At 46.2% G+C, this 21567-nt stretch overlaps 1 protein-coding gene across 2 annotated transcripts in view; it reads left to right on the top strand.

The window, feature by feature from the left end:
• LDLRAD3 (low density lipoprotein receptor class A domain containing 3) overlaps nucleotides 1-21567 on the top strand; it is a 207473-nt gene that overhangs the window by 91945 nt on the left and 93961 nt on the right. For both annotated transcript variants that reach the window (XM_054585899.1, XM_054585898.1), the window contains 2 exons: nucleotides 3599-3724; nucleotides 15200-15334. In XM_054585899.1, coding sequence (XP_054441874.1) covers nucleotides 3599-3724; nucleotides 15200-15334 — 261 coding nt within the window. The remainder of the gene's footprint in view (nucleotides 1-3598; nucleotides 3725-15199; nucleotides 15335-21567) is intronic.

The raw sequence follows: 21567 nt of genomic DNA, 5'->3' as shown, positions 1-21567 counted from the left end.
CCAACATAGCCAGAGCACCGAGAGTCGGGGGGCCTGAAGTTGGAGAGGTCTCTGGGAGCTGTGTGATGCCGTGATGGGGGCTTCAGGCTTCTTGAAGGTGGTGGGAGGGCAGTAAAGTTCTGAATGGAGGAGGGATGTATTGAGGTTTATGAAGAAACCCCCTCAGTTTAGATGGCACGAAACCTATAGGCAGTCTGTCTTCCCTTATCTCTAGAAGGATGGATGGGGCAAGGTGGACTGGTCCTCTGAAACTTGAGTGTCTATCACTGGATCTTGCCTGTAGCGGTTATTACTGTGGTGTTTGCGTAAGGTGACTTTCTGTTTCCCTCATCTCTTATACATTTATTCATTGGAATTCTTCTGTAAGGAAGCACTTTCCTTTCTTTCTCCTTTACTTGTTTATTCCACAATGTGTCACATCAGTTTGGACTCAGAGGTATTTATTGTATTCTCTGGGTTTCAAGCCAATACTTTTTGTTGTTTAGTTTGTTGCTTACATTATTCTGCCTGTGATCATTGGAAACTCCTTCAGGTTGATTCCCCCATCATATCTTGAATGCTGCTTTACTTTCTTGCAGCACAAGACACTCCAGGTTTATCTTGTATTTTCCTCCTGGAATCAACCACTTCTTCAAGGAGCCCTGGTTCCATTTATTGGCTAATGGTATTTAGAAATCGAGATCTGGGTCCTGATGTGCTCATTTGCTGTTGGGGTGCATTGATTGCTCCCGTCTTTAGCAGATGGAGCTAGGAAATTTATGTATATACATTAACCCATATATACAAATTAACAATCCATCCTCCCTACCACCCTTCCTTCCGTCTCTGTATAGCTATATCTGTCATCTGTTTTTCCAAACTTTGAGTTCATATTGATGCCTTCAAATCCAGTCCAAAGCCTCAGGGTCCATTTCAGCCTTCCCACTTTCCTTCTTTGTAACTCTTCTCTCTGATTGAAACCCCTTCCTCTTACTATGTGCAATATATTTATTTACTTGTTCAACCATGGTACACACAGAAGGTAATTTGAAAATTGCTGAGCCATCCCATGACAAATACAACTAGAATACCGTATTTGTGTACAGTTTTTTTTTCTTTAGCCTTATAAAATCTTATCAGAATAACAATTTTGTAGTTATTAAGGCTAGTTCTTTTCTTCCCCAACCTCTTCAACGTGGTATTGTTATTCATCTATAATATAGTTATATGCATTTGTTGCTATTTATATTGCATTTTAAGTCTATACATACATACACATGGTCTATTTTTAATTATTTACTTTTTGGGTATGTGAGATATTATCAACATTCTAAGAGTTGGAGTTATACAAATAGAGAAACATGCAACCTTCTCATCCCTGCTACCTCGTTCCATTCCCATTTTCCCATCATTTACACCCCTTTCCCACCCACCCCCATTGACAACTGCTGTCTTTAGTTTCTGGTTCATTCTTCCTGAATTTCTTTTGCACAGATAAGGCAATTCATGTATATTTGCTTAGAGCTCCTTCTCTTGCTATATAGACAGTTAAAGTACTCTAGTTACTCTTTGCAGTTTGCTTTTTCCAGTTAACAGTGTATCCTGGAGATCACTTCATATCAGTTCATTGAGATCTTCCATGACGAGATTTTTAAACTTTTGTGATCAGATAAAAAAAAATTGGCAGCTCAACGATCAACTGTAGAATTCTCTAAGCCTGTTGATGATGATGATGATCATGATGATGATGATGATAAATAGCATAAGCATTATCATTAACTGGGCATCTATGGTATACTATGCTCTATGCTAAACACTTGCTATAGATTATTTCATTGAATATTTTCTAGAGGCCTGTGAGGTAGATATTAGCTTCAATTTACTCATAAGGAAATTGAGGCTCAGTAATATTTGAAAACTTGCCTGAGGTCATTAAAAAATGGAGCCACGATGAGCTCTCTCCCACGTCTGTGCTTTGTGAAGGGCACATCAGCACCATCACAGAAGTTCCAGGTTGAAACAAGGCCATGTGGTCTTTTAGAAACGAGGCATGACCCAGCCCTCAAAACCCTCTTGATTGTGGATCAGCTGCTGCTGCAGGTGGATGTGGCTGATGGCAGGAATGTGAAGGTAGTTCACTGCCTGTTTGTTCCAAAGAAATGGCCCTTCCTTTCGAGGACCCTGAGTCCTGCTTCTAAGACGGGAGATGAGAGGGGTGCTAGGTGGGACCTGCTACCTGGGGTCCCCTTAACTGCCAGCCAGAGCAGCCAGGACCTCTGCCAGCAAAGGTTGTTACCCTGCAGGGCTGCTGGGGTAAAGCCCGAGTTACAGCAGTTTCTTTCAAAGCTCTTGTACAGCAGAAGTGAAATAAGGACTTCTTTGGGCAGGAGTCTGGCTTCTGTTTCGAGAAGTGACAGCCGCCGGCAGCGAGGCAGCGCGGCAGCGCGGCAGCGCGGTGGAGCTGGGTGAGAGCGTGGCCTCTGGAGCCCGAGTGCCCGGGGCCCCGCGCCAGTGCCAGCCTTTCTGGCTGTGTGACCTTGAGCAAGTCACTTCACCTCTCAAAGCACATCTGTGGAATGGGGATAAGAACCATACCCCTGTTCGCTGGGGTCCCCAAGACTGCCCTCAGGTTCAGTGATTTGCTAGGAGGATTCATAGAACTGGGCCTGTCGTCATACGGCTGTGATTTAAAAGGAGCCAAAACAAAACCAGCAAAGGGGAGAGGCGAATGGAGTGAAGTCCAGAGGAAACCAAATTTAAATTTCCAGGAGTCCTCTCTCCCAGTGGCATCATGCAAGATGCACGTACGCCCCCAGCAACAAGTTGCGACCACCCATGTGAAATGTTTTCTACTGGGGATGCTCGTCAGAGACTTGGTGCCCAGGGTTTTCACTGGGAGCTGGCTGGTCACACAGGCACCTCCTCCCGAACTCTCAGAAAAAAAGCAGGTGTTCAGCATAAACTGCACGGTTTGCATAAATAGTTTGGGCACAGTGAGCCATTGTTATGAGAGAATGGTATGAGCCCTCCCGAAATCCAAGTACCCAGATGCTGGCCGAGCAAGGGCCAGGCTTGCCAGCAAGCCTTTCTAAGGATAGCTGTCTCAGGCTGGTCGTGTTAATTTTTTTCTGCACACCGTCCCATTGAGTGGTTGCTGGGTGGATTAAAAGAGATGATCCGTGTGAAGCGCCAGCCACTCCATCTAGTACAGTAAGCACTCAGTGAATGTCGGCGATTACTTTGACAGTCAGGGAAGGTATTTTGAATGGCTCATTAGTACCTTAAGAGCATGCTCCATCCATCATCCATCTACTCATCCATCCATTCCTGTTCAGCGCATTTTGATTGAGCCCCTGCTGGTGCAGGGTCTGGGTTGGCCTCTTTGGGGCTTTCGAAGCAGCAGAATTAGCCACTTCCTTCCTAGAGGATTGTGTGTGTGGGCTTCCAGTCTGGCTGGGTCTCAGGGGTGGGTGGTGGTGGTGGTAAGAAACTTACGCAGACTTCCAGGTAAATGTAAGATGGCCCATTTGCACACTCAGAGTTAGAGAGGTGGGTATCTTATGGTTGGAAAACTTAACCTCCTAATGCCTTGTTCTTTGTCCCGGTTTTCCTTCTGCAGCCAAAGCCAAATCGAAATGTGGCCCAACGTTCTTCCCCTGTGCCAGCGGCATCCACTGCATCATTGGCCGCTTCCGGTGCAATGGGTTTGAGGACTGTCCCGACGGCAGCGACGAAGAGAACTGCAGTAAGTGCTGGGAGCTTGCGTGCTGGGACCCCCGTAGGTTCCAGCCTCCCCCTCCGCCATGCTGGCCACTGTCACGTTTGGGCTTCTTCCACCCACAGGCTCAGGCGTTTTCTGCCGTGACCCTGATTCCATTCTTTACCATTTCTGTCTTGTGTAAGTGCTCAGCTGCCATTTATCAGGGACTCTCCTCAGTGCACTGGGCCTTGGGCATACTTTGTTTTCAGTTCTGACAGTAGCTGGGCAAATGCACATGGATGAGCCCTGCTAACAGGTAAGGAATCTGAGGTGTGCAGAGGCAGATGAACTCAGCCAGTGTCACGCAGCTCACAAGCAGGAGAGCCAGTTCTCTCCTCTGACTGATTCTCCTGCTCCATACCCCACATTTATGTGCTTGCCTTCCTTCTTACTTTGAATTCTTTTTTATTTTAAGATACTTATATATTAACTATATACATACTGTAAGGATATATTTTGGAAAAACACATTCAAACAGTATAAAACTCTAAAGTTTTTGATTTGTGATGACCCTGATTCCTTTTACCTGCCGTATAATATTCCACGGTGTCAACACAGACACCTAGCCCCGCTCTGGTTCTCCCTACCTCACCTTGCATCTTAGCAGTCTTAGTGTTGAGCGTCACTCCTTGGCCTGGGTACGTGCAGCCTCTTCATTGCCAGCATCTCTGTGTCCAGAATCACTTCACACACTGCACCTTCAGTGACCTTCAAGTGTCTCTTCCCCACCTTTCATACTGTTTCATTTCTCCCAGCAAGTTGCTTTGTACCTGCTGCTGGTGGCTGATCCCTGCTCACTGTTTCTTCTTTGCTTTTCCTTTAAATGTTTAGACTATGGAAGGCTTTGTAACCGTAGTCGGCTCTGGGCCAATTCACACATTTATTTTCTGTGTCTACATATTTTTATAACATTTTCTCTTCTGATCATTATAATAACTTGCAAAATATGGGAAAATATAAAGCGGAAAACAAAGCTGTCCAGAATGAAACACTGTTAATATTTGGACTGTTTTGTGCCTGTACTTTTTCTCTCTCTCTTTCTCTCTCACCTTCTCTCATTCTCTCTCTGTCTCTCTTGTTCTTCTCTAACGTGCTTAATTGAGTTGTCTTCTTTCCTGTGACCATTCTGTTATCATTTTTTTTCAAAACATAAGTTTTAGTGACCTTGGTGATTGTTTTGATAAATTGATTTTCTCTTATCCTGTTGGGCCTTTTGTACATTCCTGAAGAGGAGGGCGGCTGTCCCCTGTTATTTATGTCTTTTCACGGAGCAGTCATTGCGGTACCCTCCCAGCAGGGTCCCAGGGAGTTCATAACTCTGCCATGCGCCTTCTCCTGTTGCCTTATTTCATCTTCTGGGTCTCAGATGGCAGAAATACAACACAGCCACTAGGTTATCGAATAGTTAGTACAGTGGCTGAAACCCACCTCCCCAGGGAGGCTGCGTATCATTGGCCAGATCGGGCCTGACTGAGCAAAGTGGCCCTGGGGCCGGAGTGTCTGGCCTCACACCGGTGTTTACCCTAACTGAGCACGAGAGAGGCGTGCTATGCGATCTCCTTGCATGGTGGTTTCCTTGTCTCTAAAAGCAGCACTGTGAGCCAGCTTCCTGGGGTCGTTGTGAGAATTAGATGAGATAATATCTGAAAAGTGCTTCGTGTAGAGGCCGGCATGGAGTCATTGGTTATAAAGATATATAGTGACTTGAAACAAAGCCATGAGTGATCAAGGGGAAGACTATAATTACTAGGATTTCTCCTTTGGCTTAGGGTGTCCAAGAACATACTTCCCTTTTTACACTGAAAAAATTTTTATATTTGGAATTCGTCAGCTGGACTCAGTTTAGATGACCCCAGTTTTGTTGGCAACGTCCAAAGCATCCTACTAGACCTGGTCGGCTTCTTGACTTTGGCCACGATAATGTCGTAGAGCTTCGTCACAGCTTGTGTGACCTGGTGCTTGTTGGCCTTGACATCCACGGCGAACACAGGTGTATTTATTGTCTCCTGTCTTCTTCATGGCTCACTCAGTAGTTGGGGGAACTTGATTGCATAGTGGTCAGCCTTGTTTCTCCTGGGGGTGCTCTTCCAATGATATTAGGGCTGCCTGCAGAGCCCCAGAGTCTTGGGCCATTGGAAGGTGGATGATGTGCAGACCTTGGGTTTTTGCGGGGGCTGTGGACGCCTTTTAGCACTCTTTTCTTTCCTTCAAAGATTCTGTTTTGGCTTTGGCTCTGGGAAGGGTAAGGGCATCCCCCTTCCATTTTAGCTCCATCTTCTGAAAAGGACATGGTTCTTTTATATTTCATTTAGTGTCTATTAGCTTGATCTCTGCTTCCTATTGTCTGTGGGGATCTTATAATCTAAGGGGAGGATTATACGTGTGTGTGTATCACAAATATATTCATACATATATACTAGAGAGTAATCCAATGGCAATAAAAAGCAGTGTGATACAGTATAGTATGTATGTTCTAAATGACTGTGTCATCCTGCATACTCCCAGCCTTAGTTAAAGGCAATGTCTGATTTAAATGTTTGGATAGTGGTCCTTAATTGTTTAAGTGAGTAAATTATATTCATTCCATATTAAGTCACCATTTTCCTTTGGCTTATCTACTGTTTAAAAATAGTGTTTCTAATTCACTATTTTGAAAACTGGTAAATAAAAGGGAAGAATCAAGCATTTACCCTCCCTTTCCTATATAAATTGTACTTCTGTGTAATTAAAATACCTGACTTGAGAAAGTTCCTTTCTTATTGAAGAATACTGGCTATCATAGAAGAATGAGAGAATTAGGGTATTTCTATTTTATAATCTCTAATGAAGAAGTGGATCACCAATGGCTGCTGAAACCATTAGATGAAAAATTGATGGCGAGCTTTAAGTTGCCAGACTGGAAACTCCTGGACCCAGCAGCCAATATTCTCACAGACTGAACACAGTTTGAATCAGTGTTGTACCAATCCAAGCAGAGTGTAGAAACCCTATCGCTCTGTAGATCACCCTGTGTTATAATTGTTTCAGTGCATCTGCATGCATTAAAAACTTCAAAAGACAGAGTTTTAATTTTGGCCATAAATTTTCAAATATGTTTTAAAGAAGTCCAGAGGAGAAAAATAGGAGAAGAATATTTACGCAGATCGTTACTATTTTGGTCACTCTTCCTTCGTTCTGATGTTCCAGGTCTCCCCCTGGTATCATTTCCCTTCTGTCTGGAGTACTTCCTTTAGCAAGTCTTTTAAAGCAGGTCTGCCGGCAGCAAATCCTCTTAGTTTCCCTTCATCTGAGAATGTCTGTATTTCACCATCATTCCTCAAGGATATTTTTACTGTATATAGAATTCTGGGTTGACAGGTCATTTCTTTAAGCACTTTCAAAACGTTGTGCCACTTCCCCTGGCTTCTGTGGTTTCCGATGAGAAATTTGCACTCATTCAAATTGTTTCTCCATAGAGAATACATCATTTTTCTCTGACTACTTTGAATATTTTTTTTTCTTTAGTTTTTAGCAGCTAGGTTATTGTGTGCCTGGGTATGCGGATTTCTTTGAGTTCATCCTGCTTAAGCTTCTATTTGAGTCTGTAGGTTTTTGTCTTTTGCCATGGTATTATTTCTTCAGTTTTCTTTTAAGAACTGCACTCTTTCTCCTTTTCTTATGGGATTCTGATAACAGCTTTAGATCTTTTGTTATCATCCCACAGGTCCCTGAGGTTCTGCTCATTTATTAATCAGTCTTTTAATTTTTTTATTGTTTAGATTGGGTAATTTCTATCTTGTCAAGTCTACTTTTTTCTTAATCAACTTTCAAGCCCATATGCTGTGGTTCTTTATTAATTTGGTTACTGTATTTTTTTCTAAAATTGCTTTTGGTTCTTTATATCTTCTGCTCTTTGCTGAGACTTTCTATTTTCCATTTGTTCCGAGAGTGTTTGTGATTGCTTGTTAGAGTATTTGTATAATAGCTGCTTTAAATCTTCATCACAAAATTTCAACATGTCTTATTTTGGCATTGATATTTGTTATCTTTTGCCATAAGAATTGAGATTTTCTTGATTTTTCAGATGTCAAGTATTGTTGAATTATATTCTTGATCTTTTGATTATTGTGTATGGCACTCTGGGTTTTGTTTAAATCCTACAGAGAGTGCTTATATTTTTGTTTTAGGAGGCAAATGACCATGTTAGGTCAGACCACAAGTTCCTGATAGCCCTCCATGGGCTGTGCTTGCAGCAGTTTTCAGGCTGTTTTTGCAGTGCTGTTTGGATCTGTCCTGTATGTGCACCTCCCAGCGGTCAGTCTAGGACCGGGCAGTGGTGCACGAGGTCAGTTCTCATCTTTGGTGGGCTCGTTAAGACCGGTGCTGTGCACGTGCAGCTTGGGGACCAGCCTAGGAGTTCAGAGATAACTTTAGGGGGTTGCTCTCCGCGATCTCTCTGACACATCCCAGTTTCCTGGGAATGTAAGAGAGGGAAAAGAAAAGTACCTGTTCAGTGATTGTTCCATTTGATCTTCATCCACAGTGGTTCCATTTGATCTTTTTCCCCAGTTGGCCTGCTCCAGTTTTTCTTTTCAGAATCTGAAAATAGCTGCTACATGTACTACAATGTTCTGTCCAGGGTTGTTTCTTTTTTCCAGCTGCATTCAGTGGGGGAACCAGGGGAGTGTTCACTGTATCTGACCTGGAATTGAAACCTCCTGCATGTCAGTTTTAGCATCACAGGTAAAGAGAGAGTCAGATGTCACTTGCCTCCTGATAATGACCCAACAGGAACACACATCACCGCCATGATGTATTACTCCCCAGAACATCCAACCTCAATCTGATTGAGCCCCTAAATCTTAGTGAGTTTGGACTGCTATAACACAACACCATTGACTGGGTTGTTTAAACAACAGAAGCTGGATTTGTCACAGTTCTAGAAGTCCAAGATCCAGGATCCCGGCATGGTCAGGTTCTTGGTGCGGGCCCTCCAGTGTACGCCCTCACATGGCCTTCCTTGCTGAGTGCACCCCAGAGAAATCTCTTCGCTCCCCCATGTTATACAAGTGCTAATCCCATCAGGAGGGCACCATCCCCATGATCTCATCTAACCCTAATCGCCTCCCAAAGGCCCCACCTCCTCATACCCTCCCATTAGGGGTTAGGGTTTCGGGGGACAGAATATGCAGTCCATGACATTAACCATGAGTTTACAGGAAGTTCAGGGCCAGAGGAACATGTTGGTGACCTGTGGGTAAACACACTGCCAGATCCAGAATGCGGGAAATTCTTCAGAACCCAGTGTCATCCATTAATAAATTCTGAGGAAAAAAAAATAGAGGAAAAGGGACCATATACATTGCAGGAGAAGGAGAGGCGAGGACATCAGTTTCAGACATGCGCAGTTTTGGTGGGGGATGTTCAGGCAGATGTGCCCACGGGGCATCAGGAAAGAGATGTTTATTGCTGGATGAGAGGTTTGAATAAAAGGCAGACTGGGATGTTGAACAGGAGGTCGCCATGCCCAGGAACCCTTCATGGGAATGAGGACGCAGTCCTGCCACTGGCATGGGGCCCAGTCTGGAAGGGTTTTGAAGTCACATGCTCTGAGCCTTAGAGGCCGGGAAAAGACAGGCGGGTGCACATGGAGCACTTTGTCTCCGGGGGCCAGAGGGCTGCCTTGTTGAGCGGACTCAGAAAGCAGGGCGGGAACTTGCAGCTGGCCACAGACAGGCCGTCTCGTCTCTTTGAAAGTCGGGGCTTCGAGCATTTTCCAGGCCACAAAGGAAGCAGCACTCATTAATGGGACGGATTATTTGCAGAGGCTTGGGGCTCAGTGCCCCGTGTTCTGGAACAGAGGAAGTCTTGGGGCAGCTCTGGTTTTCCCAGTTGCATGGGTTCCAGGGAAGTGGAGCTGGGAAGAGGAGAGCGCCATGACGCTGGGGTGCTGGTCGAGGAAGTGAGCGGTAACCACCGTGGGATGGGGAGCAGATGGGGAACGTGAGGGCTGGTGACAGGGACCTTCTCATTGATGTATTGTCAAGAACCCTTTGAGGTGGAATAGGGGCCAACCTCACAGACTTTAAATGGATTAAAAGCGACATTCCCTAGGTCCTGCTAGAGACAGATTGCTTCATTTCCTGCCCTGACGCCGGTCAGTTGCTTTGGGGAGACCGCAGTGGGCCCTTGGTCGTTCCCTTCAGATGTGGTTGAAGTAATTGCCACCAGTTTAATTAACCACTGAGCTTACCCTTAACTTGGTCCTCCCTTCCTTCCTCCCTCCCCCTGGCAGGGGGAGACACGTTCTCTTTGCTGAGTATGTGGGCTGGGAACCAGATCCTCAGATCCCTGCGTTTGTTGTGGTAATAACTGAGGCGCTTTTAAGTCCGAAATTGAGTTTTTGAAGTTAACTCTGCAGACAGTTTTCTTCATCCCTATTGAAATAACTGCTATAAAACACATTGTCCCCCTCCCTAGTTAACTGAGTACAATAATACATTTCTCAGTCACTGGTGAACTTTAGCAAGGACAAAAAAAACATGGATTTTGAGCATAGACATTATGGAGATGTAACATCCTAAAGTTCAGAGCACTTCTTGGCCAGTTTATGAGCAGGCTGTTGAGCAGTTGCTGTTTGAAGGTCCTGGGTGAGGGAGACTCCATGGGACCACAGGAGTTCCTGACCTTGACCCCTGCCCACCCAGAGCCTAGAGCCTGCAGCGTTGGTCCCTGCCGTCGTGCAAACATTGGCCCTGAAATTAGGCCAAGGCTAAGGCTGCAAAGGCCCTGGAAGAAATGCAGTGAAACTGAAGCTGTCTAGCAACATTGGGGAGCTGTGCCACTCTGGTTCGGCGACCCTGCCTAATAACTGAGCATTTACGTCGGTGAGGACCACTGTTGATGGGGATTCTCTCAGATGTGTTGCATCTTGGCTTAATCAGTGTTTAACTTGTGACAGCACTGGGCCATTCTTAGGAACATTGATTTTTAGACTGGGCTATAATACAGGGTTGCCTTTGGCTGCTTTTAGAACTTTCTGGTCGCTTTTGAAACTATCTTAGACTGCTGTGCTGTGGAATTCTTAAGGTTGCTTTTTATAGCTTTTCTTGTTTCCTCCCATAGTTGTCAGCTTTTATTTCTTGGCCAGCAGTCTCTCTGCAGGGTGGCAAGCCATCCCCTGGCCCCTCTAATTTGCTGTGTCCTTGGGAACCAAACACAAACCTCGCTGGAATTTACATAAACAGAGAATCAATAGACCCTGAAGAAGGGGAGGCTTGAGGGCCCTTCCCTGAGGAGCTCCTGGCACCTGGAGGGCGCAGACATCTCGGTGTGTGTCTTGGTGGCTCCAAGGCCTTTTCTTCTGCCTGGCTGCTGGGTTGGGGAGTGTTCCTCCTACATCCTCGGCCTGTTTCTCTGCCCAGCATTGCCAGGGCAGGGGGAGTGCAGTGTTTTATGAGGAGACATTGAGAAGGAGAATTCCCAGGTGTGGTATTTTACAAGTGTGTACCTGGGCGCCTGAGTGTGAAAGATACCAAAAACAGGTGTTTGTGAGCCAGAAAGAATTTTGTGGGGAAAAAAGTAATGAAAAAGGAAAGTGAGTGATCACTGAAACTTGTCTGCCAGACTGGACTCTTAAGAAGTCTTAGTGAAGTCTTTCAGACTTGGAAAGGAAAAGTAAAATTAAATTGACTTCTGCGTTCCCAAAACCCTGTTTTAAAAATTATATTATCTATAATTGTTGTTGTTACTATTATTTTTAATCCTTACCCAAGGATGTTTCCGTTGGTTTTAGAGAGAGAGGAAAGGGAGAGAGAGAGAGAAAAACACTGATGTGAGAGAAATATCAATTGGTTGCCCCCCGTATGCACCCCAACCAGGGATTGAACACACAACCTAGGTGTGTGCCCTGACCAGGAATCGAACCTACAACTTTTTGGTGTACGGGATGTTGCTCCAACCAACTGAGCAACCTGGCCAGGGAGCTATAGTTACTATTATATTATCATAACTAAACTACAGTTAATCATACTGTGTTATATACTTGAAAGTTGTTTAGAGTGTAGGTCTTAAAAATTCTCATTGAAAAAAAATTTTGTAACAATTACAAAAAATGTAATTATGTGTGGTGATGGGTATTAATTAGACTTACTGAGGTGATCTTTTTGCAATATTTACAAATACCAAGTCATGTTGTACACCTGAAACTAATATAATGTTATTTGTCAATTACATCTTTATTAAGAAGTCACATTACCATGCTGCTTTTTTGTTTCAGAGTTTAAAACAATAAAATGCTACTTAATACTGGAAGTCCGCAGTAGTTCCCTCTCGGGTCCTGTCCTTCTTCCTTCTCTCCAGAGGCATCCACTCTCCTGAACTTAGCCTTGTTTTCTTCCGAGGCAAGTTTTTATTCTTTCAGTATGTATTTTCCTATCCATCTATTAGACAGCATTCTTTTTCATGGGTAACTTCATACGAGTGGCCCAACACTGTAATAGCCTTCTGTAACTTGCTTTTCTCCCTCACTATTATATTTTTGTAATTTGTTCATCTTGTCTCTGATTCATTCATTTTTCACTGCTCTTGAGCAGGGGTTGGTGAACAATGGCCCCGAACCAAATTTAGCCTACTACCTATTTCTGTACATAAAGTGCTATTGGAACCCTGCCACGTCCTAATTTTCTATAGCTGCTTTGCACTACAATGGAAAAGTTGAGTAGTTAAGACAGAGACAATGACCGAGTGGTTAGCAAAGCCTAAAATATTTACTGTCCAGCCTTTTACAGAAAAAGTTCCCCGAGCCCTGCCTTAGAATTCTGATGTCACAGTGCTTCAGTAAACATTTTTGTTTGTTCAAGAGTCTCCCTAGAGTGTATTGCTGGAAGCGAAATTACTGGGCTGGAGGGCATGTGCACCTTAAACTTTACCAAATATGACTAATGTGGTCCCCGAGGCAGACCTGCCCGTCTGCACTCCCACCGGCAGTCTGCGCGACTTCCGCTCCCTCCTCATTCGTGCCAACAGCCTGGTATTTTAAGACAAACTTGGCACGTGGATGCAGTTGAAGTGGTGCTTCATTACAGGTCAACATTTTTTCAAGTTGTTATTGACCATTTTCCATTATGGGAATTGTCTGCTAATAATATCCTTGGCCCATCTTCCTATTGAGTTGTCTTTCTCCTTTTGAGTTGTGAGAGTTCTTTATGTATTCTGGCCGCTGATCCTTTTGGTTATGTGCATTACAAACTCTCACTGACTTGGTTTTCAGTCAGTCTGGATTCTTTACTGGAGCTCTGTCTTACGGCCTAGTCAGCCTTAGTTCATCTTGAAGATATGAGTGATCTATATATATACATGCATACATGTGCACACACATTTGTAGTATGTATGAACACACATATGCACAGAAATGCATCCATAAACGACAAGTTTCCCTTGGGAAGGTTTGTACCGTCTACCTTTGTGAGAGTCTGAGGACGAAGAAAGGTAAGGAGTTGCCAACAGTCTCAGCAAGGTTGATCCAAAACAGCCTACCCCACTAGGGTATTCACGGAAGCTGATTGCTGCTGATGCCTTGGCTGGTGGACGTGACTCTCAAGGTCCCAGGGAAGCCGAAGGCCACCGTGGTGGGATACAAGGGGTTTGGAGGGCTGCCTTGGACAGTAACCGAATGTGATTTGTGGTTTTGGGTTTTCCTTATTTTGGTTTTGGCCGAAGCCAGACCTTGGTTTCAGCTTGATCAAGTCTAACCATTCTCTGGCTCACAGTGATTTAAATCATTAAAACTCCCATTTCCAGGCCAGACTCCTTTTGTTTGGCTTTGCACTGGTCCCTCGTCTTCAAAACCAAGATCACTGGCTTCCCTTCTCCCTCCGTCTCCTCTGACCTTTCAATTCAGACTGTCTGAGTTGAATAGTTAAAAAATAACTGCAGTCCTTCGGGTTTACGGATCCCTGTGAAATTTACAGTCCTTGAAGCCATACCCCCTGTGTATCTTAGCAGTAGCTCAGTGAAGCGTGTGGGAAGATAGATGGCAGCTGCCACCTTGCCGTTGAGGACCATCGAGAGACACCAGCGCGGGCTTGCCCCGGTCCCACAGCAGCCTTCTGTGCTGGGCCTGGTGTCCCACGCCGGTGCTCTCCCCGCAACGTGTAACTCAGGCGTGGGCTCAGTTCATCACCCAGGATCCAGGATAGCACCTCTTCATCATCGCCAATATTGCCCCTTCAGACATAACTAGGGGAACGTTCCCTGAGCCCGCGCCAGGTGCCAGACCCTGCACTGTCCCTTTTCTCTCGCATTGTTGCGTTGTCCCATTGTCCCAGGCGGTGCTCCAGTTAGTGCTGTGTGAGTAGCAGGACGAGCTGCGTGGGCCTGGGACCGCAGCAGTCATTCAGGGCCCGCGCTTACCCCAGAAGGGTGCCATGCCAGCTTTTACACCCTGCACGTACCTTCTTGAACTTTTAAATAATTTTTGAATAGTTGTCCCCGCATTTTCCAGTCTGCAGTGGGCCCTGGAAATTATGGAGCTGGCCCTGTACACAGATAAGGAACCAAGGCTCAAGAGGTGACGTTGTTTGCCCAAGATTACACAGCTAACAATGGGGAGAACAGGGATTGCAGTGATTTTTACTTTGCTCCTTCATTTATTAAAAATAGAGCTCTGAAGAGCCTTATTTGAATTGCACTGCAGGGAACTGGGAATGAGGCAAGTCGTGCTGTAGAAATACCGATTTTCTGTGGAGATTTGCTTGCCTGTTGGTAAATAGTTTTGTGATGACCCACCCTGGCCAGTTGCCACCCTTGCCTTTGAGGGAGGGATCCTGTCATTTCTTAGGAGGTCCCTGAAGGTGTCTGGAACAGGGAGCCTCACAGGGGAGCCACCCAGGCTGACCAAGTGGGTTAATGGGCTTCTTGGATTGCAAAGAAGTGACACCACCGAGTTTAGTGATCCACAAAGATACATGAGGCAGTAAGATGCTGGTCCACAGTTAGGGAACCAGGGGGATCTGGCATAGCTCTTGGACTAGATCTTGCCATCGCTGCCTCGGTGGTGGAGGGTCCTGGATTCCCAACTCAGCTACTCCTGCTGGCTTTGCTTTTCTCTGTGTGCCTGTTATGCTGCCAAGCATTCCACTTGCAGCTCTCCCAGGACATTCAGGTTTGCCCCAGGCCCCTGGGGCAGCTGGCCTGCCGAGAGTTTGACCACTGGGGCGAGGCACCTGGCCCTGTTGGTACAGCTCTAGGCCATCCGCACGGTGGCTTGGGCACAGGAGCTTTCAGAATGCAGCAGAGTGAATCTTGTCCTAGCCGGGTCATTGTCTGGCCAGGCTCCCAGGACGGGCTTAACAGGTCAGCGATCCTAGAAGGTGAGCTCTCTGCTTCCCGAGCAGGACGTACTCCTGGCAGGAGAAGGTCCCGAGGGTTTCCACAGCGACTTGCTGACCTCTGGTGACAGGCCCTGTTTTCCCTTTGCAGCGGCAAACCCACTGCTTTGCTCCACGGCGCGCTACCACTGTAAGAACGGCCTCTGCATCGACAAGAGCTTCGTTTGCGACGGGCAAAATAACTGCCAAGACAACAGCGACGAGGAGAGCTGTGAAAGTTCTCAAGGTAGGAGACACCGCAGCTCTAAAAAGACATCTCAGCATCACACTGCAGTGACGCTGGAAGGGAGAAAACAACGCCCATACCCACCTCCAAGTACAACGCTGGGTTAATGTTTGCACTTGACCCTGCAGCTTTTGTGCACATGGCTTTAACTATAATGCACCATCCGTTTTGTTTTTCTCATGTATTAAACATCATATACACATTTTCTCTTCAAAATTGAAGTTTGCCTCTGCTGCGTTACATCCCGTCATGGTGCTCTGCTCTGGTTTTCTGGCATTGTTGGGGGCCATTGGGGCTATTTCTTCCCATTGAATTACTAAGTTTGGGGGGGTGGGGCGGGGGGAACATCTGCATGGTTCATGGCTCCACCTGCCACACAGCTGTTGGAAATTATTGTTTTGCCTTACACGGCGGCTAGCGCTGTTGGCCCATGGCGGTTTCACTGTAGTACCCCAGGCATTCCTGCTGTGCTATTTTTTCCATTTTTGCTAATTTAGCAAGCATAGAATGATAGCTCCCCAAATGCTTTAATTTGCATTTCTCTTATTATGAGCAAAGTTAACATTTTCCCCCATGTGCTTGTTTGCTACTTTGTTTCCTCTTGTGTGAATTGCCTACTTACATCAGAGCTCTCAGTCTCAGAGCTATTTTCTGGTAGCTGATGGGTGCAGTTTGGGGATAGAAAGATAAGCTTTTTAGGGAACCCAGAAGGACACAGCAGGGTCATATCCTCTGCTGGTACATTGTGTTACTCATTTACTCTTTTCCTATAAACATGCATTTTCTTCAGTGATGAGGAAAAAAATGCAAAGATTTAAGAACATATGTCCATTTTAAGGCGCTCTAAATATGTATATGTATGTTTCTTTTATAAACTGGTATTTTGGGTCTGCAGTCGTTACTTTTTTTACTTAATAGCATATCGCTGTGTTTCACTCAAATTATTTTTTGCTGGTAGATTTCATTTTCTTGACTGTTATCAGTATCCCATTCTATAAATGCCCCACAGGCTATGGATTTGATAATACTGTAAAACAGAAAGCAAGTGAAAGATGGTGGATGGATAAGATAAGGGCCATGAAGTGAGATGTAGGTTCTTTTCAAGGTCCTAGCTTTTATTTAGGTTGGTGGTTATGTTATTAAAAATGAATACATGAATGAATAAATGGGTAATTCGTAGACCACTGGTGAGAGGGAGTCACCAAACAAGGATTGTGATCGGTCCAAATCTGTACGTCTGCGGTTCAGAGACAAGAAAAGACAAAATGTGCATCAACATAGACTGCCAGAATCTGTGCAGAGAACAACAGCTTGGAGAGCTGAGTGAGTCTCTGATTGTCCTTGGGTCTTTGCGTCACCAGTGGTTCTTAAAGTGTCACCCTCAGAGAAGCAGCAGCAGCCTCCCATGGGACCTCTGGAAATAGAGAGCTCGGGCTGCACCCCAGACCAACTGAATCGATTGGTGTGCATTCTCTTTTCAGAGCCTTCCAGGTGACTTCAGTACGCATTCAAGTCCGAAGCCGCTGTGCTATACTAACTTCAGAGAGGTTTCTAACCTTCCCATGTGATAAGGAATTTCTAAACTTCTGATGGAACGGCAAGGCATTTCTAGTCTTTACACAAAGTCAAATTTTTATACACAGAAGTTATGCCAATGGACGTCCTCTGGCATATGCCATCAGCAGTGATAGAGGGCAGATGCGGGGAACAGCAGTCACAAAGTCAAATAAATATTAACATAGATAGGAGGCATTGAGGAAAGTTTTCATTGAGTAGTAGTGTATCATTTCTTATGTGTTTACTACACTCACTTACGGTGCCCTGAGATGTTCAGTGAAAGAACCCCCTTAGGGGTTCTTAGGGTTCAAGACTAAAACTTAGAAGCCAGGGAATTTGTCCTGATGGTTTTAGCTGCACCTTCCCCCACCCCTTCCCCCACATGCCTATTCCAGCATTTTGCAGAAGCAGATTTTTGCTTACCCTTAAGAACTGTCCCTCTGCAGGCTGGTTAAAGTTAGTATTTCTAAACCCAGCTCCTTTTCCTCTGCATATATTGTGCTTTCATATAAACGTGAGGGGTAGAAAAAGTCAGCGGTGGACACGTGCACGCAAAGCCCAACTTGCGGCCGACACCGGGCGTGGAGCAGCCTTCCTGAGGGTCTCAGCTTTGTGCCTTCCATACTCAAACGACACGCCCCTGGATGGTCAGCTGTGTTCTCACATGCCCTCACAGAACAAGTCCCATCAGGGCGTGGGTAACAGCTGTCAGGGGCCGTCGGTGTGCCAGCCTCTGCGCAGGGGTGCCCGTTGTGGGAAGGCATGCCCCCGGGAGGCGTGCCCTATTTGCCTCTCGAATCCCACAGACCCTACCTAGTAGCAGGGTGTCCTCCGCCTAGTGGATTTAATAGGCACTGGAGACTGGAAAAGAGATCTTTGTTGGGTGTCACGTTATTAAACTGTGCTTAATTTGCACCCTGTGTAGTAGTACATTGTTTGTGTTTTTAAATTATGTGAGTTTACACCTCTGCCGTCTATGAAAATAATCACGTTAAGGATCACCGTTGTTTAGAGAAGATGGGGCTGTTGCGCCCCTGGGGGAGCGTGCCCCACAGCGAGCGTGCGATGGGGCCCTGGGCCTGCTGTCGCCTGGTTTTGCGTCCCTCTTAGGTGTGACTTCCCCCTGCTGTGAGTGTGATTCCAATCTTAGAGGGCATGCTCTCCTCCTACTGAGTATCCTCTAGGCAAAATGGCAGCTAATTCTGGTACTTAAACAAAGGAACACCAGTGTACCGAGGCTGGGGGAGATCCTGGCTCGTGGGCTTCTGAGAGAATGGGCTCCATGTCCTCCTGAAGGATTTGAAAGACATCTGGATTGGGCACAGTCTCGCCTGGTACCACAGAAGAGTTGACCCCTTGTCATCTTAATAATAGTGGACACTTATCAAAGCTTGCCATGCACTAGATACTGTGCTAATATGCACCTTCTGGTCATGAGCTCATTTAGTCAAAATATATACTGTCTGCTTCTGCTGGGCTTCCAGTCCTTCACAGATGCATCTTTGCTTTCAATTGATGTGAGAAAAGAAAGTTATATTTTATAATGTTTGTTTGGACAGAGTGGAGGAAGCTGGCCCCCAGGCAGGAAATACGGTTCTTCAAGTACTTTCCTTCTAATTTGATGAGGTTATGGGGAAGTGTTGTCTCCACGCTGGAGACCCCAGCTTTGGTGTGCCTCTCCTCTCTTTCTCTGCTCATCCCAGCGAGTTCCCTGCCTGACCCTGGGTGGTTAAATCAACAACAAACTCTGCCAGGAATTGGAAGCAGGATGGGACCATGCATGTGCAGTCATTACTGTACCTTTCCATTCCATATGGGATGTATTAGAGACCAGAGAATGCCATGATGGAATCAAATTTTACTTGGGGCCTCAGTGATTGGAACCGTAACCTGTTTACCAGATAATTCCCCAAAGCGGTGGCTTTGGAGCAGGCTTTGCATATGGACTTTCTATTGCTTAGGAACACCCCCTGGGAGGGGCGCATCTGAAGTCCGCAGATGCTGCCCAGCACGTGCTGGGTGTGGCCAGCACTGAGGTGGTCGTGAATAGGTTGAATTAATTCCTAATCGCACAGTTAGAGTCTTTTCAACTTTGGGTAAATGACTGAGCCGTGGCAGGCAGCCTTTACTGATTCCCATCTCCTGGGGTTCACACTCTGTCATAATCCCAATCCTTTGAATGTGATCTACACTTTGTGACTTTTTTTTTTAAATTGTGGCAGAATACACATAGCATCAAATTTACCATCTTAACCATTTTGGAGTGTATAGTTCAGTAGTGTTAAAGTTTATCCGTGCTGTTGTACGCCAGTCTCCATAACTGTTTCATCTTGTGAAACTCAAGATGCTCTACCCATTAAAAACATTCCCCATTCCTTCCTCCTCCCCCCAGCCCCTAGCACCGCCATTCCACCGTCTGTCTCTACGCATTTGACTACTCCAGATAATCTCATAAAAGTGGAATCGTACAGTATTTGTCTTTTGCTGACTAGCTTATTTTTTTATTTAGCATAATGCGTTCAAGGTTCATCTACGTTATAGCATGTGTCAGAATTTCCTTCGTTTTTAATTAAGGCTGAGGAATACTTCATTGTCTGTACCACATTTATCCATTCATCTGTTGATGAACATTGAGTTGCTTCCACCTTTTGGCTATTGTGAATAGTGCTGCTGTGAACATAGATATACAAATTGTGACTTGCTTTTAACAAAGAAAACAGCGTCAATGGTGATGGGGCATCAGTTCCCAAGATTAGATTACAAAAGACTCTAGTGTCTGTTTTGCTTCCTCTCTCGCTAGTGCTGATTGGAAGACAGCACCATGTCCTAAGCTGCCCCTTGGACAGACCCACGTGGCCGTGACCTGGGGAGGGCTCTGGCCAATAGCCAGCAAGGAGCGTAGGCCTGCTAATAGCCACGTGATTGAGCTTGGAGTGGCTCTTCCTCTGGTCCAGCTCAAGCTGTCTGAGACCTCGGCAGACACCTTGATGGTAGTCTTGAGCCAGAGCTAAGCTGCTTCTGGATTTCTGATCCATAGAAACTGATAAAAATGTTTGTTTTACCTAAGTCTCTGCATCTGGGGATAATTTGTTATGCAGTTGGTAATAGATGAGTAATATACTGAATACCTCTCATGTGGGCCCCAATTCTGGCTGTTCTACTGACAGAGGGCTTATGAAGACTCAGGTGATGGTGGGGGAGTCAGCTTTGGAAGGAGATCAGGTCGGGTGTTTATAAGGACCGCCGTGACTTTGGCCACTGACTGAATGGCAGGCACCATTCCCAGTATTTTATTTGTAAAGCCATGTGAGAGGGACCATCTCTCAGTAAATGAGCCCCCACCCCCTTCTCTGATGGAGAACCCGAGGAGCAGAGAAGTTGTTCACGGTTGCACCATGTCCACACAGTGAGTGGTGGAGCCAGGGTGGGAACTCGGGCCATCCGGCGTTCAGACTTAACGTTCTTCCTGGTGCTCCGTGCTCCTCCGTCCCCCGGGGCACTGCCGTCTGGTTATCACTGCACTGGGACCAGGAACACCACGTCCAGCCCTTGGTTCTGTGGGCTGACGGGGGAAGTTGTGTTGAGGGCATACCTTCCCCCTTTTCGCACTCAAGTTTTCCTTTCTATAAGAAAGACTACGAATGCCTGTCTGCCTTCCTGGCTCGTGAGGAATTCTGGGAAGTTCAGTTCCTCTGAAGAAGCCACTGATGGCAGGGTAGTTCAAGGAGTATTTTGGCACGTGGGTTGCAGCTTCTTTATCTTGCTTGCTGTGTTCTGGGGACCGATGCTTCAGGAGAATTTGGAAAGCTGGCCGTGAGGTTTGGCACTTCACCAGAAGCTAACAGTGACAGCTTTGTGCTGTTTCTTCTGTAGAAGAGAGTGTGTGCGCGCGTGTGTGTGCGTGCGTGTGTGTGTGTGTGTGTGTGAGAGAGAGAGAGAGAGAGAGAGAGCGCGCGCGCGCGCGAGTGCGAGCAGGGGGCGGGGGTGAGGGGGTGGAGATTCTTACTGGCATTTTGTCAGCGGGCAGGTAGTGGGGTGCCTCTGCATACCAGGCCCTGAGCTGAATGCAGGGATACAGAAGTGGTCTTGGCCCCTCTTCAGTTGCGCCCTCCTGCCTCAGTCCCCATGCTGGAATCCTGTACCCTAGTGCTTCAGGCTATGACCTGATTTGGAAATAAAGTCACTGCAGATGTAATTAGTTAGGGTGAGGTCACACTGGAGTAGGGTGGGCCTCTAATCCAAGGTGATCACTGGCCTTATAAAAAGGGTAAATTTGGACATAGACATGGACACAGGGAGAATGTCATGTGGACATGAAGGCCAAGGTCAGGGTGATGCACCTAGAGGCCAGCGAATGCCAAAGATTGCCAGCCAGGCACCAGAGGCGGGGTGAGGACGGAGCTCTGAAGGAGCCGGCCCTGCCGGCATCAGCCCCCAGAACTGTGAGGCAGTCTGTGTCTGTTGCTTAAGCTACTGGTTGGCAGTGCTCACTTACGGCAGCCCTACCAACAGCCACAGCCCCCAGGAAGTCACAGGCAGGGCACAGCCACACACGGAGTCACAGTGTGGAGAGTGTGCAAAAGCAAAGTGAGACAAGGACCTCAGAGACACGTGCGGGTGCTCGGTGCCTGTAGGGAACCGTGGCAGTTGAGAATGAATTCTCTCTGGGGTTGGCA

This window comes from Pteronotus mesoamericanus, unplaced genomic scaffold (genome assembly GCF_021234165.1).
Source record: "Pteronotus mesoamericanus isolate MK-2021 breed Mesoamerican mustached bat unplaced genomic scaffold, CSHL_Meso_final contig_90, whole genome shotgun sequence".
Classification (NCBI taxonomy): domain Eukaryota; kingdom Metazoa; phylum Chordata; class Mammalia; order Chiroptera; family Mormoopidae; genus Pteronotus; species Pteronotus mesoamericanus.
The sequence above is the reverse complement of the archived record's forward strand: the minus strand, read 5'-3'. Positions and strand labels throughout refer to the sequence as shown.